Source organism: Pyrus communis, chromosome 16 (genome assembly GCF_041283825.1).
Source record: "Pyrus communis isolate YQ-2024b chromosome 16, ASM4128382v1, whole genome shotgun sequence".
NCBI classification, from domain to species: domain Eukaryota; kingdom Viridiplantae; phylum Streptophyta; class Magnoliopsida; order Rosales; family Rosaceae; genus Pyrus; species Pyrus communis.
In genome coordinates, this window is record NC_142580.1 from 8,171,318 (window position 1) to 8,187,687 (window position 16,370).

Here is a 16,370-nt window from a genome sequence, read left to right on the forward strand (position 1 = left end):
AGTTTTAGTAAACAACTTCAACAGGAATCTGATTCTGATTCCACCTCATTTAATTCCTCCTCAATCCAATTCCTCCTAAATTCAATTTCTCTCAATTTGATTATGGATTATTAAACACACTATAAAGGTTTCCAAGTTCCAATGGGACTTGTCTTCCAATTTCACAACTTGACCTCCAATTTCAAAAGGAGGCAGATTGTCTGCCCTCATTTTACCATGCCCTTCTCGTTCCCTTCTATTTGTGCGGTCATGGTTAAATCATGTTAACATGTTTTATTATCTTTATAAAAAAATTAATATAAAATGTTGACATGATTTAACCATGACCATACAATATAGAAAAGGGCATGGTAATGGAAGGGCAGACAATCTGCCTCCATTTCAATAACCTCGCTTCTTTCTCCACGTGAGGTGTGAGGTGCAGAAATTCCCTTTTTTTTCTTGCGAGATGGCTTTCAGCCGAAATTCCCATTTTTTTTCTTGGCTCCAATACACGTGGTTTTCCTCCAGAAGCAAGAACCAATTCCGGTATACCTGGGCTTCCGTGGATTTCGTATATTTCGAACCTCTATTTGGATTGGGTAACCGTTGATTTCCAAGTGAGAATGGGTAAGGTTTGTTGGAGCTCAGATCCTTTTCAAATTTCTTCAATTTACGATTATTTCCCCCTTTAAATCGCAAAGGCTTCTTCTTGTGCAGGTCATAAACTCTTTCATTTTTCTGCTGCATTGTTCTCTTGCTCTTACTACCTGCCTTGTGATTCTTTTGTGGAGCAAAAATTCAAAGCAAAAAGGAGGAGAAAATAACCAGCAGGTCACCCCATTTTCGTTTTTTTTTTAATTTCTGGGTTTGATTCGGAGTGGGTTGAAACTCTGAACATTTATGTTCACAAGCATTTTGATGTCTCAAATTAAAAAATACACGTCGAACCTTGTAACAAAATTTAAGTAATTATTGCAGAAGCACTTTGACAGTGGTTTCCGTATGAGGTGCTTCTCCGAAACACATTAAAAATGTTCTTGTGACCCAGAAGCATTTTTTTTTTCCTGTGTTGGGATGAGGATAACCAAGTACAAAGGGATTTAGGCTACGTTAGTAAGAAACGTGCTACAAAATATCAAATTGGGGAATTTAAAATGACTAGATTCAATGTACCTGGAGTGATTTGCAAATGACTACTTGAAAGGATTCATTTGAAGGTGATTTGGTAATGCTCATACTATATTTTCATTTCCGTCATCTAATGTTTGTAGGGTTTAGTGTTTAGGGTTAAACCTAAATTCTAAACCCTAAATTCTAAAATAGCTAGAAATTCCTCGTCCAAACACATCATTAAGCAGAGTAACATAAATTCGGTAAAACACGATTACATGCCATAGCCACGGACAAAGCCGTTCATGACATCCTAAACCTAAAAACACAATCACCTTTAGTTAACTTTTGCAGGGGCATTACGCACTTATAAAGTTGGAAGCATTACAAACACGAGAGTAGTAGGCGGTGCAACTATAAGCATACGGTGGTCCAAAAACTCCAAAACAGCAAGTGGGGTGATTCATATAATGTGATTGGGAAAGCATCTACGCATTTGATTCGATAAAAAGGTTGGAGCAGTTAAAGGGGAATAGTCAATTACCAAAACCAATCAATTGGATGTCATTAGCTATTCATTGATTGCTATAAGTTATCTTTTGAGTAAAGCAAAAATCTTACCGCCAATAGCATATCGGACCACCACACACTCAGGTCACACAGTCTGAATGATTGGTGCTGGCGGATGTCTGCCCCTACTCCTTCACCAATGTTTCTGTAATCGAAAAGAAATATCAGCTTCTATTAAGAGGAAGCTACTAAGCTCTACCGGAGGAAATAAGACTACGGTTGGTTGGTTTTTTTTTTTTTTTCTTTTCCAAAAGATTATTTCAAGCATCGCTTGTCAAGGAGAGAGAGAGAGAGAGAGAGGGTATTTGCACGCATGCAGACATACACTTGAAACGGACAATTATATTGGACCACCCTAGGTGCAATATTTTCTAGGCATAAACATCACATTACTATATTTTTGGAGGATAGACAGTATAGTTTCGAACCAAAGAAGAAAGGAGGCTATATAATGCATACGGGTAGCGTATGCCATATGATGAATACAATTCCAAACAGCTAGCATATGCTTATACACTAATTGAAACCTACTGATCCTTTTGGAGAAAACCCTAAACTGCTTCAATAAAAAGTCAGCATCCTAATCCCTCATTTGTCACCAAACGTAGCATGAAATTATTAACCTTTCCTAACCCAACGTGATATCTAAGTATAAAGAATTCCCACTAAGCACACGTTGGCTCTAACTTACAAAGGAAAAGAAAAAATGCTTACGCATATTAAAGGACAACGGCGCACACACCAGCAATCCGCCCATAGGAATCATTGGGTCATCATATTCCTAAAACAAGAACCAGAAATACCAGCTTTCTCATTGCAAAGATGAATAACCAATTTAATAAAAACTCTGAAACCTCTAATTATGCATTTGCTTTCTTCATTGAGAAGATCGTGATTACCAACTTTTGATCTCTTGAAGCCTGTGATCTAAACATTCAACGAGTATTTTTAACATATACCTACTTATAGGGATGCACTTAAATTATCTTGATGTCAATAGAATCATGGCTTGGCATGAAAGTCTTGCGATTTATCCCAATCTGATCAACTAGTTTTGTACACAAAAAGTTAGACAACCCTTAACTAATATGCATGTTTGTATTAGTTTTATGAGAAGGTTTGCCATATATTTCAACTTGCTCCCAAAGAAAGCATGCAGTCATTTTCCCATTAAAAGCATAGGCTTTTGCTATCCCTTTTTTAAGTATGCACCCTTTACTCAAACTTCTTCCACTATATATTTCTAGGTACTTAGGTACATGCGTACATGCATCAAGATACAGGAGGACATCTAGGCTTTCCGTCTGTCAATTTGCTGTATCAAAATCACAGTTGTCTAGTTTATCATTAAAAAGCTTTACCAAGTGGCGATCAGATGTGTTTGCATAGTTTTGTTGCTTTCTTGCTTTAGTGTTTTTGGTCTTTCTTTTTTGTCTTTCCCTATAGAATCCTAAAAAGTAAAGCAACTAGTGAAGAAGAAATATTTCATTCCTAAAGAAAACCAAAACCCACACATTTAGAACAGGTTACCTCTCAGCCGGTTCTACACCTTTGAGAATAGGGGAGTTTTAAACTTTTTGTTCATGTTCCTAATCATAGTTAAACTTTGGTCTGAAGACTCTGAATATGTCCTGATGATGGACAAATAAACGAGCTAACAACAATAGGGCATGTAACCGCTTACAATTTGCTAAGGATTCTGCGGGATGACACATCGATTAGACTAATCAGGTGATATAAATTTAAATTGCCTAGCAAGGATAAAACCAGAGGAAAACTCTAAATGCTTGCTTGATAACACACCAATTTCATCTCGATAAGTGACCTTATCTTATTTTCATTATAGGAGTCGTAAACATAACCAATTCAACTTTTTTCATTAATTTAGAAGTTTACAAGCAATCATCACATAAACTGGTGAGCGGTTTGATCTGAAGGTGCATATGCATATTTAGCGTTGAAACTCGAAAAATACAAAGGATTCAGTTTCTAGCTGTTAACTCATAACTAACTAAAACAAAAGGTGAATTCAATGCAGAAAGATAATAGTCAAACTTACACAAAGCCAGCAGCCAAGAGAGCAGTTAGTTAGCTATCTTCATCTTTCTTAAGGTTGCCACAGACATTGCACTCCATGACATTCGAAGGAGTTCCGTCATCTTTTGGGGGCAATGGAGCCAGAGTGCCCCAGCAATTGGTTCTATTGCACATGAACCTGAGAAAGAAATAGGCGTGTGGGAAATCGGATTCCCCTTGGGCTTGAGCTTCGGCTGCTTCAATGTTATTCCCGGATTCCGGTTCTGATTCCAAGGCTGCTTCCATTTCCTGGTCTTGGTCCTCATCCATACCCTCTGCTTCTTCCCCACCCTCATCGTTTTCCTCACTGTCAGACCAATTAGCTTCCACCTTGCAGCGATCACATTGGCAAGCGAAGCCATAGTCCTCTGCCGGTTCGAATAGCTCAGGCAAATCTCCCTCCCAGCTGGAACATCATGGATCATCCTGATAACCATGTCGGTGTTGTGTTCGCTGTCTGTGTCGATATAATCGAAGCGGCAGGCATTGGGGAGGCAGTCATGATTAAAGAACGAAGCTTTCGGATAAATGGCGTAGGCTCTGCTCGCCCTCTGCGACAATTCCGTGAAGGGTTCCATCAATCCGAAGGCGTTAAGCTTGTCCTTGGCCAGCAGGGCCGCCGAGAGCTCCACCGTAAACGGCTGCTCTAGGAACATTGGGTGAGGAGCACGGAGTGTCGAGATGAGAGAGTGAAGAAACTGGGCAGCAGCCGTGGTGTCGGCGACGGCGAGGTCGTGCGGCTGGCCCTGGAGAGACAAAAAATCTGGAAATCGGAAGGGGAAACCGCCGCGAGGTTGTAGGCGGCGATCAGGAAACTAGCCTGGACCTGGCGCTCGAGCGGCCGGCCGGAGAGAGGCGAAGAGGGGTCACGGAGAAGGCGGAGGGCATAGCAGGCCCAAGGGGAGTGGGAGGAGGAGAGAGCGGCGGAGAGGCAATTCGGGCCACAGAAGACATGGTGAGAACACAGTGGACATACTTGGGGTTGAGCTTGCGGTTGGGGTTTTTGTAAGGTTTTAAAATAGTGTTGGCAGTAAGGTTGGGGAGAAGGAGCGATGAGAGGAAGAGTGGAGTAGAGGAGGATCGGAGATTCTCTGAGAACAATTTCGCCGCCCCTGAGTGGCTGAGCCGCCACTAACGCCCGTCCTCTCCCTTCTATCTCCGTTACCCTGAATGATTCCTACGCCATTTCCATTTGCTTCCTGCGGTTTTCGGTCAGTTGCCTTAGACAATCAGAGGTTTGACCAAACTTTGACTTTTAACGAGAGATAAAAATATGTTTTAAGGAAATAGTAATACGAGTGATTTTTAAAATAAAAATATCGTTAATAATAAAAATAAACAGTAATATATATGTTTCGTTAAAATTCGCAAAATTAAATAACTATTACTATCAGTGGTTCTTTTCCCTTCGAAACCCGCCGCGCCGTTTTGTTCAGGGTTCCTCTCTTCCTTTTTCACACTTCTCGTGTTTTTTTTTTTTTACTGTAAGCCCTGGAAACCCTTTTACCCTCTGCTTCATTTTTTGTTTGGGGCCAAGAGTTTGGCCAAGTGATTTGATCTCAGTTAAGAATATTTTTTTATCAATCGTGTTATTCATGAGAGTCGAAGGTGCACATTTTATATACAAGCAGAGAATGTCTTAAATGCTTTCGTTTAAGACACTGCGGTATATCAAGTTCGATTTAATGAATATGACTTGTATAAGAAAAGTTAAGATAATTAATTCACTTACTTCAACCTCGTACACAAGATATGGTGCTATAAACCTGGCTGAATGCCCTCATAGATCAAGTTAAACTTGTGCATCTGAAGTTGTGAATTGGGCACAAGTAATTGTTGCGATATATGAGCTAGACATGACGAGTTATGAATCTACAATAGAGTGAATTATATAACATATCATTATACATGAGTTACAAATCCTGACTTACAAAGTCTAACAAATCTTTGCCTATCCAGTCTCATTTCTAAAGCTCCATTTCATCCAACCCATCAAATCGAAATAAATGCCAGAGTAGATCAAATTGGGTTTATGGGCCGTCATTCCTCTCATGCCCAAAGAAAATCCAAAGCACCATGTTAACGCATTGGATTGATTTAAGCCCAAAGAGAAACTTGAGTTAGAAATTTTGACGTCAAAATAGCTAGCCGCCGTATATTATCGTGGCTAAATTCTTGTCCTTGTTTTTGGTCGAGGTAAAGTCGGTTCCGGAGAAATCCAAAATTGCAAAGGGTGGGACGATGGGTTGATCTAATCTAACCAGGGTTAAAAGTTGGGTTAGGGTTAGGCCCAGCGGTACCTGGTGGTAGTATATAAACCGAACGTCCCTTCTGTCAGCTCTTCCTTCAATATCAAAGTATCCTCCGCTCTCGACTCTCCAGGAACTTTTGGCTGCGCGCTTTCCATCAGGTCCTCCGCTTTCCTCCCTTTTATTTTAGTTATTATTTTGTTCTGCGATTTTTCTAACGTTCGTACGCGATTTTTCTAAGGTTCTTACGCGATTTTTCTAGGGTTCTTATGCGATTTTGTTCTCTTAATTGTTTGGATCTGCTGTTTTAATCTGTCGAATTTGAAAATTGGTATATTTTATATTCCCTGTGAAGTATGCGTATTGTGATTGCTGATTTTTTTTCCTGAAGATATGCAATCAATTCATATATGATTGTTATTTTTTTACTTTTTTGTTACATGCTTTTTGTTTTTGCGTTGAAATCATCAGGTTTTATGCTTAATTTGTGGTTGTATTAATATTCCCTGTGATTAATAGTTTCCATCGTGAATAATTGTTGCTGTATTTTATGCTTGATAGCATGTATCTATTATTTTTAGCTGAATTTTGTCAATTGTTGCCGGGGATGTGTGTTTTTGGGCATATGCATGCGTCTCATCCCTTGTTACGTGCTATGGCTGGATTTGAATAGATTGCATGAAAGTATGTAGTGTGGAGGCATTCTGGTATGTTTTAAATTTAGATTGTGTTCCCCTCATAATATGTGGTGACATGTGTAATTAGGATGCTTATTCCTTTTAATGTGGATTCAATGGCTCCCAATTCGGTATTTATAGTTATAACTTTTGCATTCAAGCTATTACTTTATTGCTGCTTGTTTTGCATTTCGGGCTGTCCTTTGTTTAACACTTTCAACATGAAATGCGTGACTTCTTTTCGTGTTCTACGGATTCAGTGTTTATAGTTAGAACATTTTACCTTTTATGCTTCTTCATTTGCATGTTGGGTTGTCAGCTGCTTAATTCTTTCAACATGTAGACTTCTTGTCGTGTTCTCCGAATTCATTTTTAATAGTTAGAACCTCTTAACTTATATGCTTCTTCATTTTCATTTTGTTTGTCATCTGCTTAACTCTTCCAACATGAAATTGTGACTTGTCGTGTTCTTCGAACAGTGTTTATAGTTACAACTCTTGCATTCTAGTTCTTACTTTACATGCTTCTTCATTTTCATTTTTGTTGTTGGCTGCTTAAACCTTCCAAAGTGAAATGCGTGGATATTTGTTATATTCTTTGAATTTAGTATTTATGGCTAAAATTTCTGCATCCTGGCACTTTACACTTTTTGTTACCTTCTTGTTTTTCGTCTGGTTTTGGTCTTTTGAAACTCATCTGCTCAATGTTATTTTGCAGGCCATCAATTGTTGTTTCAGCCGTTGCTGTAATTCTTCAGAATGGCGGATGGTCACGAGACTGATAAGAACATTGAGATTTGGAAGATTAAGAAACTGATCAAGGCACTTGAAGCTGCAAGGGGTAATGGAACCAGCATGATTTCTCTCATCATGCCTCCCCGGGATCAGATTTCTCGTGTTACTAAGATGCTTGGTGATGAATTTGGAACTGCATCGAACATTAAGAGCAGGGTGAATCGTCAATCTGTTCTTGGGGCTATTACTTCTGCTCAGCAGAGGCTCAAGCTTTACAACAAGGTTCCTCCTAATGGGCTTGTGTTGTACACAGGGACCATTGTTACTGACGATGGGAAGGAGAAAAAGGTTACCATTGATTTTGAGCCTTTCAGGCCCATCAATGCATCTCTTTACCTCTGTGACAACAAGTTCCATATTGAAGCGCTGAATGAACTCTTAGAATCTGATGACAAATTTGGCTTCATTGTCATGGATGGAAATGGGACACTTTTTGGGACATTAAGTGGAAACACTAGAGAGGTGCTTCATAAATTTAGTGTTGACCTTCCAAAGAAGCACGGAAGAGGAGGGCAATCAGCTCTACGTTTTGCTCGTCTTCGAATGGAGAAGCGACACAACTATGTTAGGAAGACAGCGGAGCTTGCAACCCAGTTTTATATTAATCCTGCCACCAGTCAGCCCAATGTTTCAGGATTAATACTCGCTGGGTCAGCTGACTTCAAAACTGAGCTTAGTCAGTCAGATATGTTTGATCCTCGTCTGCAGGCCAAAATACTGAATGTGGTGGATGTTTCTTATGGAGGAGAGAACGGTTTCAACCAGGCTATTGAGTTGTCGGCAGAGATCCTGTCCAATGTGAAATTCATACAGGAAAAGAAGTTGATAGGAAAATACTTTGAGGAGATCAGCCAGGATACAGGAAAGTATGTTTTTGGTGTGGACGACACACTAAAAGCTCTAGAGATGGGTGCTGTTGAAATTCTCATTGTGTGGGAAAGTCTCGACATCAATCGGTATGTGCTGAAAAATATTTCTGGCGAGATTATATTGAAGCATTTCAACAAGGAGCAGGAGAACAGCCAGAGCAACTTCCGGGACGCTGCCAATGCAGAGCTAGAGGTTCAGGACAAGATGTCACTGCTGGAGTGGTTTGCTAATGAGTACAGGCGCTTTGGTTGTACTCTCGAGTTTGTCACCAACAAGTCACAGGAGGGGTCACAGTTCTGCCGTGGTTTTGGTGGAATTGGGGGGATTCTTCGCTACCAGCTTGATATGAGGTCGTTTGATGAGTTTTCTGACAATGAAGAAGTTTATGACGATTCTGAATAGCAATCAATCAACTCTTCCCCAAAACTGGTGCAGGAAGGTGGGGTGCAAAAAGCCTGCACCAGTGCGCACGGAGTCGTGGTTGCTGCTGCTGCTCCTGAGCTATTGACAGAAACATGCTCACGCTTGATTGAGGTATCTATTTCTTCCCTCTTTAATATAAATAAAATTATTTTCTTTTACAGCGATCAGTCCTTTTATCACGTCTTTATTTCTTGAAGGACATTACATTGTTATCTGATCCCGAAAACCTTGATCTGGTGATTTCGTCTGGATCGCAGAAGAGGCAAGGAAAATCGATCATATTGGACGAGGATACAATGCCGAGGGCTGCTTCCTTTGGGCCAAGACCTTCGGAACATATGCACCCATGTATCGAGAACCCCACAATGATGCTGGATTGTGGTCCTTGGGGTTGCGCATTTGGTCGTGTAGTTGTATTTGGTGGTTTACTTGTGACTTAAGCCGTGCCGTGTCGTGTCGTGTCGTGTCTGTCTTGCGAAACAATTTACTAGTATCGATGTGGTATTGTCCGTCTTGTGAGACAATTTACTAGTACCGTTGTGGCGGCGCATCTCTGAGATGGAGCCGGGCTGAATAATCATGTTTGAACTAGGAGTTATCTTTCTCTTATCTGCTTGTGATGACTCTAAACAAGTAATCTATGCTTATTGTGGCTATTACTCCTCGTCTTTCTTGGTACGTTGGATTCCTTTGGATGACTTGGAATTGGTTTGGTCATGGAATTCTTTTGGATGCTTTGAGGGAAAATGCTTTTAGGTTTTAAAAGCCCTTGTAGGGGTTTTTTTATTTTATTTTAAGGATATATGTTCGTTTTTACCAAAGATTGATTCTAAAAATGTTCGCACTTGGTGCTTTCAGTCATTTTAAAAATAACTTCTAACAAACTTAAGTACGCTTATTTTTTTTAGTTTAAGACATGCCCTTGTTTATTCATGTTAGTTATTTTCTTTTTATTTATTCAATTTAACAATCAGCAATAGAGTATACAAGGAATTTAAATAAGGGAAAGTATGGTAGCAACCCCATAACTTATATGGCAATGTCTCTTATATGTTGGCGAATCCAATAGTGTTTGGATACAAAACTAATGAAACACATAAAACATGGCACATCAGTTGGTGTTCAAAAAAGGTGGTGCTATCCACGTTAATTTTTACATTTTTTTATCTTTTCGATTTATTTGTCTGATGGCTTAACATTGAGAGAAGTGTGTGGAAAGTAAAACATGGGGTGTGAATAGCACCATCCTTCGAAAATTGGTGTAGTAAAGTTCATGTCTAAGTAGTGGTCATTTTGAAAACATGTGATGTGGTTATAATATAGGCGTAAGATTTTGGCTGTCATTTTTAGCCTCGTGCACATTCACGTTTACTTCTGGTCTTTCAGTGGAATAAAGCAAAGGAGAATCTATTGGCAAATAAATAGGAATGTCAGAAGAAGAAACTATGTGCAAAAATTATTTTTTCATTGTGACATTTTTTTCTATTGGAAATAATAACCGCACATAAATATTCTTCTCTTACACATAATTATTTATTTATAGTCATCAAATTCAATAAATCACATAAAAATAACGAACATGATTGAACACAAGTGTGTAATGTGAAAACAAAATTTAATAAATGAGAACAAAAGAGAATGGCAACTAATGGCCCAATAAGAAAACAAACCCCAAACCACAGCGAGGATGAAGCCCAGGAAGCACGGTCCATATAAACAAGTGGGGGTTGCAACTTGCAGCAGGTGATAATTAGGTCTAGCGTTCGAGTTGCGGTTCGTCTATAAAAAGGCCGCTTTGATATTCATTCGGTGGAACACTGAATACGCGGACGCGGCCGCCGCCGTCCCAATGCCTCAAATCCAAGGCCACAAAATTCTTCAGAATCCTTTGTTTCCGTTGTTTATTCCTCTCTGCCTTGTTGATCGATCGATACTCCGCCTTGTTCTTCACTTTTCATTTCTGCTGATAAATTCTTATTCGCATTTGCATGGTGTTTTTTTTTTTTTTAATTTAATTTTATTGCTTTCTTAAAACTTTCTTTCATTTGATTGGATTAAGTTTCGCATTTGATTTGTGCGAAGCAGCAGCAGCTCCCGATGATTGAACTCCATTTATATATTAAAAGTTTCAGCCTTGTCTGAATCAATTCTGTGTTGATAGGATTTTACGTTCTGAGGGAGCTGCCTCTTTTTTTTTTTTTTGGTTTTACCAGTATGGCAACTTTGGAAATTGCAGAAAAGTATTCGAAAGTAAAAGATCCAGTTAGGAAGGGAAAAAATGGTTTTCTGAACATGGTACCCCAAAAGTCCCTCGGCAACTCATGAGCTGATACGTTTTGGAACACTCTTCTTGTACGATACTGCGTAGGTCCTAACTCAGAACGCTTATGTAGCAAGTACTTGTGCTCATAAGCGCTTTCGTTACAACTAGAATACAATTTTTATCAAAAAACCAAGTTACATTTCCGCGGTGGACCGCCGTTCCAGAACATCCTCATCCAATTTGTAGCATTCTTGTTCGTGATGAAGAGGTTTGAGTATAAGACTGGCCGCTAAAGGTGGCCGTGCGTGATCGTAGGGCTGCGTCTGGCAAACGCTGAAGATATCGCTCCGTGTCTGTGGCCGTGGAAGCAACAGACAATGCTTGGGCACCATGAACTCCGCCATGACCATGACCATGACCAATGCCAAGGCCACAGTTATGTCAAATGGAACATCTCCGGAATGTCACTGTTTAATTTATAGCTTATAGTGCAAGAAAACGGCATGAAAAATGCAAAACCGATTAAAAGTTAAACATCCGTAGTAAAATGTAACATTGGAACAAGTAAGAAAAAATTGTGCAGTGGTTGACGGCTTTCGTTATTTTGTAACTCAAACAACACGAACATATGAAATTTGACACAAACTTTGTATCGACATAGTACAGATATGAACCGTTCCAACTCTCCCAAAAGCAATGTTAGAAAGGGAAAATATTAGTGTTAAATTAATCAGGCAAAAATAAATTGTTCTTACACAGGCAGAATCCCCTTGTTCTCTCGTATATTGAACAGAGTTCAAGGAATAGCAGAGTTTCCGAATCAATAACTTTTCCAGGCGCAGCCAAGGTGTTCGAATCGGACAAGCTTTACGATGCCAGGATATATTTGGATTCTCCTACTCCTGCAAGAGGAAAAAGTACATTAGTACCAGAACCAGAGAATATCAACCAACATATCATGTAAGTTCGCCTACCTACATACAGACCACAGGATCATAACACATGCGAACGCAGTACTAATTTTATAACAAATATCCTTCTCAAAATGGGCTCAGCAATTACACAATCTAACATATCAATTATCAACCTTGCCAAACAATTGATTCTTCCCAAGTGGATCGAGAAGTGATAAGGTCAACAAGGTCGGGGTGTTTGACCGTGGACAATCCAAAAGCATGATACGGTGACTCTCAAAAGCTCTCCAATTCAAATCTCAATGCAACCGTTGGACTAGCTCATTTACCTACTCATCCTGCAATATCCTAAATTTCTCGGTGATCGATCACAGTATCTTATAAATAGTACTGAACGCTAATATATCAACCATGTAAACACTATCGACAACATAGCAGCTCATCTTCAATTATTTTTTCCAGTGAGCTAGGCATAACTAACATTCATAAGACAATACACAAACTACAATATAGGGCCGCAGATGTTTTATTACATTATGAATGCCTTCTCACATTGGTCAACAGAACTATAGGGTTGCAGAATCTTCCAGTTTCTATAGAAACTAAAATATGCCCAAATAGGAACATGAGAAGCAGAGGGAAAAAGGAAGAGCAGCTTCAAAATAGGACTAAGCTAACTGAAGCACTTGATCCTATTTCCATATGAATCACTAATGAGAAGAAACCAAAAGCCATCAAAACCTAAGCCTGCAGAACTGATGGGAGGTACAATAGTATGTTTTAAGATGAAATGAATTCCGATAGCTGAAGAAATAAACAGACAAAGGCTGAACCGAACTCATCCTATTTCCTTCTGTCCATTCCCTATGCCCTTGCATTATGACAATATTATAAGCCAACAGAGTCCCTCTTGTTTGTAAAGGGCCTGTTTGTACATTGCATTATTTGAAAACAATAACACCACTATCTTGATTTATAAGATAATTTTTTAGGCCATCAAAGTTGTATGCATCTTCTTACCCGGAGAACACGAGACCTTTCTACAACAGTGCACAGAGATAAAGAAAAAAAAAAAGAAAATACTTTAAAAACTGTAGGAAGTGCATTGATACCTGTTCCATCACTTCAGCTTCATCGTTCTTCTGCTCCTCCATCTCTTTTGGTTCAGTACTAGCCTCATTTTCAGTACTTGTGTCCATTTTATCATCCTTTTCTTGGACACTATTGGGTTCAGCATCATCATCAAAAATTTCCAAATCTGCAGGAAGCTGACCTGACTTCAGTGCCTGCTCATGCAAAACAAGTAGAATGTTAATGTAAAAACATTAAGAGATAAGACATCCAGAAAATTGTGAAGTAGTTCTCAGCTTGAGCAAACAACCTTTTCAAGTCTAGCAACCTCTTCAAGAGTTGAGGAATTCACTATGGCAGCCTGCATATGGACAAACAACATATAAAATAATTGAAAACCTAAGATGACTCCACAAATAGCTGCAAAGTAGGAGAAGAAACCACTGAAACAAAGCAATAATCTATCACAAAAGACCAAATTCTCTATCATTTCCCACAAATGGATATCTTGAAATATCAGAATAACTTTCAGTTGGGACAACTAATGGTGTAGTGTTTATGACAGTATGAGATACCACTCAAATATACTAACCATAATTACTATGATTTGAACCTAAACAGCAAGGAGAAGATAATCTAACATGGAGAATAGACAATGTATCAGAATTGCTCAATCAGTTAATACTGGTGAACAAATCAAATCATAGAGGTTGGAAAAATTATTCATAATTTCATACTACCGTTTATTCATTAGTAGAGGAAAAAAAGAATACCCCTAATTAACTGTCACTTCCTTCACAGTTAGAACGCGGACTTAAAAAAAGACTATGAAAATTGCTGTTTCTTGAATAAAATTGCATTGATTACGAAAGTAATTGCATGGTGAACTTTGTCTCCCCTGGGTTCATTTAAATAATATTTTCATTCATTTTACTAACAGCTCCAATGTGAGAAAGACGTGGTCTTTCCATGCACATAGTCACAGAATATAACGATTGATGAAATTATGTAAAAACTTGATAGCTAAGATTACCTTGATTTTCATAATTTGTTCAGGAGTGGGGGCAACAACTTTTGGAGCCTGTTGTTCCTGGGAAACTTCTGGAACCTCTGCAGGCATGAATTTTTGGGGAGATACCTTTCTAGTCTCTTCTTCAACCTCTTTAGATGAAAACAAAGTTTGTGCTTCCAGTCTCTCCTATGATTGATAGAACAAGACCAAATAATAAATAATCCAGGTGATAGGTACAAAAGGAACAAGCTAATCTTCTATGAAAAATAGCATTCTATTTCATATTTCCACTTTTTGGGTGAAACTAGTAAGAAACAAGCAGAAGCCTTTGATACAAGTTAACAAAAATGAGGCATTTGGAAGGGCAAAGTTTTTTAAAGCTATAAAACCAAAATAATATTGTGTAATGTCTGGGAATCAGACACTACAGAAATTGATATTCAGTACCTTATGAGTTAAAAATATAAAATCCAAAATCCCCCGGAGAAAAAGCGTCACAATTATAATACAAAATTACACGGTAACTAAATACAGTATACCCAAGCCAGTTTTGCTCACAAGATTTGTGCTTCTGTCATGTCAGTATGGACCTCAGCTACGTAATTCATGACATTCTAATACTAGGTATTAGTGTTGCATTAGTATGTTATTCCCAGCACCGTAAAACCACCTCATAAATGGTACCATAGAAAAGTAGCACCCACACCACAACGACAAACATGAGTTTGGCAATTTAAAATTAACTCACCTTGTTTTTCACCTTCTTAAAATCCAGAACCCGAAGCGATTTTAACTTATGAATCAAGTACAGCCTATAGTTGGGTTTCTTGGTGATGTTGTTATCCAAAAGGCTAAGGTACTGCAACTTTGGGAGGGACGCAAGAGGGTCGATCTCTACCAGGTTGACTAGCCTGTTGTTAGTAAGCACCAAGGTGTGTAACTTCGGCAAGAACTCTGCATTTACATACAACTAAATACTTGGTATATAAAAGATAACATGATGGTATGAGATCAAAGTGACAGAAGGATAGAAGTCAGTTACCTCCAATGTTGGGATTGATACGGGTGATTCGGTTGTTATTAATAATCACAGTACCCAAACGATTAAGATAGGGCATGTTTTCGAGCTTGACGATTTCATTGTCAGACAAATCAATGGTGTCAAATTGGTCCTGTTCAAATTAAACCGAAAAACCATATTTCATTCAACTAAATTCAGTAATTTGAAGCAGATTAAATCGAAAAAACGATGGCTTGAAGCGATTATAGTTATATTTAAGTAAATCACACCTCTGTAGCTCCCAAGTTTTCAATTACAGCAATCTTATTACCTGACAACAAAAAGGAAGCGAACAGTTTCAATTATCAAAACCCTAACGGCGTCAATGTAGGGTTTGGAGTTGGGAATTGGGAATTGGAATTACCTCGGAGATCCAACTCTCGCTCCTTAAGAGCATTGAAGAAGTGAGGGCTCTTCCATACCAAGTCGGCAGTCAGCCTCACCATCTCTCGATCTCCCCCTCTTAGCTTCGCTGTTCCGCTCCGTCGCTGTTGGCCTGGCCTTAAACCCTAAACCTCTACTCTCTCTGCTACTAATTCGGGTCGGAGCTCGGAGGTCACCAGCCACTAAAAGTTGAAATTGAAGACCTAAGCGGCTAATTAATTGTGCGCCTACCTGGCTGCGGCGTCGTTTTCGTCTTTTTGTAATTTAAGCAAATTTTCACTTTCGTCCTTTGCATTTTCCATTTTTGTAAGAGTTTAGTCCAATTCGTCAAATGGCTTTCTTTCAAAATCATATAATTTCTTTGTTCAAAAAATAAAAAATCATATAATTTCTGAAAATTTAATAAAATGAATTAAAATGAGGCCCAAATTTGATGTAAATATTCTTGAATTTTGGCGCTAAAGCATAGAAAAAAATGCATTACAACTCTAACTTGATTATAAACATCGAGCGTAAAAATCATAATCCGAAGATAAGTTTATAGTTCCAAAAGGATGTTCGTCAAAAATTCGATGCTTATTCAGAACAAAAACTGCACAAATTATGATTGTGATTTTAAGTTTGAAGATGTGCACAAAATTACTGAAAAATCAATTTATATGATTAACTGAACTAAGGTGAAAACAGAACAAGAAATGACGTTATGATAAATTCAATTAAGTTGTATTTTGATGTGCTTACTCAACTTGCACATGATTTGTCATTCACTACTACATTCTAGTAGTATTTCTCTTTACTTGTAAGTGAAATGTCTTAGGTTCGAATTTCGTAGATGGCGAATTCGACACCAAATTAGATTACTGATTGTGTAGCTTAGTTAGACTCTCCTTCTCCTAATTTTAAATATATCATTGT

General features: G+C 38.6%; 2 protein-coding genes, 1 long non-coding RNA gene and 1 pseudogene across 5 annotated transcripts; 2 read left to right on the forward strand and 2 right to left on the reverse strand.

The window, feature by feature from the left end:
* Positions 1-385: 385 nt before the first annotated feature.
* On the forward strand, positions 386-985 carry LOC148689909 (uncharacterized). Its single transcript, XR_015957620.1, has 2 exons — positions 386-609; positions 700-985. It is a non-coding gene; the product is annotated as an uncharacterized LOC148689909 (long non-coding RNA).
* A 347-nt stretch (positions 986-1,332) lies between these two features.
* On the reverse strand, positions 1,333-4,945 carry LOC137732312 (histone-lysine N-methyltransferase ASHR2 pseudogene; annotated as a pseudogene). Its single transcript, XR_015957619.1, has 2 exons — positions 3,722-4,945; positions 1,333-1,807 (listed from the first exon to the last, which is right to left on the reverse strand). The product of XR_015957619.1 is annotated as a histone-lysine N-methyltransferase ASHR2 pseudogene (transcript).
* A 33-nt stretch (positions 4,946-4,978) lies between these two features.
* LOC137730786 (eukaryotic peptide chain release factor subunit 1-3) lies at positions 4,979-9,410 on the forward strand. Of its 2 annotated transcripts, none has more exons than XM_068469746.2 (3): positions 4,979-6,148; positions 7,382-8,862; positions 8,949-9,410. In XM_068469746.2, exon 2 carries the CDS (start codon positions 7,423-7,425, stop codon positions 8,728-8,730), a length of 1,308 nt encoding a protein of 435 aa, XP_068325847.1. In that variant the 5' UTR covers positions 4,979-6,148; positions 7,382-7,422; the 3' UTR covers positions 8,731-8,862; positions 8,949-9,410. The 2 variants fall into 2 exon arrangements, with proteins under 2 accessions (XP_068325847.1, XP_068325848.1); XM_068469747.2 differs by having other exon boundaries at positions 5,351-6,148; positions 9,009-9,410.
* A 2,169-nt stretch (positions 9,411-11,579) lies between these two features.
* On the reverse strand, positions 11,580-15,755 carry LOC137731331 (U2 small nuclear ribonucleoprotein A'). The gene is made up of 8 exons (XM_068470434.2): positions 15,436-15,755; positions 15,302-15,342; positions 15,054-15,183; positions 14,760-14,965; positions 14,033-14,197; positions 13,310-13,360; positions 13,041-13,214; positions 11,580-11,916 (listed from the first exon to the last, which is right to left on the reverse strand). Exons 1-8 carry the CDS (start codon positions 15,515-15,517, stop codon positions 11,911-11,913), a joined length of 855 nt encoding a protein of 284 aa, XP_068326535.1. The 5' UTR covers positions 15,518-15,755; the 3' UTR covers positions 11,580-11,910.
* Between the last annotated feature and the right edge of the window lie 615 nt (positions 15,756-16,370).

Bases quoted from the DNA above. Each gene is read 5' to 3' on its own strand.
- LOC137730786 (XM_068469746.2), top strand. From the start codon at position 7,423: ATGGCGGATGGTCACGAGACTGATAAGAACATTGAGATTTGGAAGATT.
- LOC137731331 (XM_068470434.2), bottom strand. From the start codon at position 15,517: ATGGTGAGGCTGACTGCCGACTTGGTATGGAAGAGCCCTCACTTCTTC. The intron at 13,361-14,032 runs GTAATCTTAGCT...GTCCATATGCAG, and splicing joins AACAAATTATGAAAATCAAG to GCTGCCATAGTGAATTCCTC. The intron at 13,215-13,309 runs GTTGTTTGCTCA...TTGCATGAGCAG, and splicing joins AGGTTGCTAGACTTGAAAAG to GCACTGAAGTCAGGTCAGCT.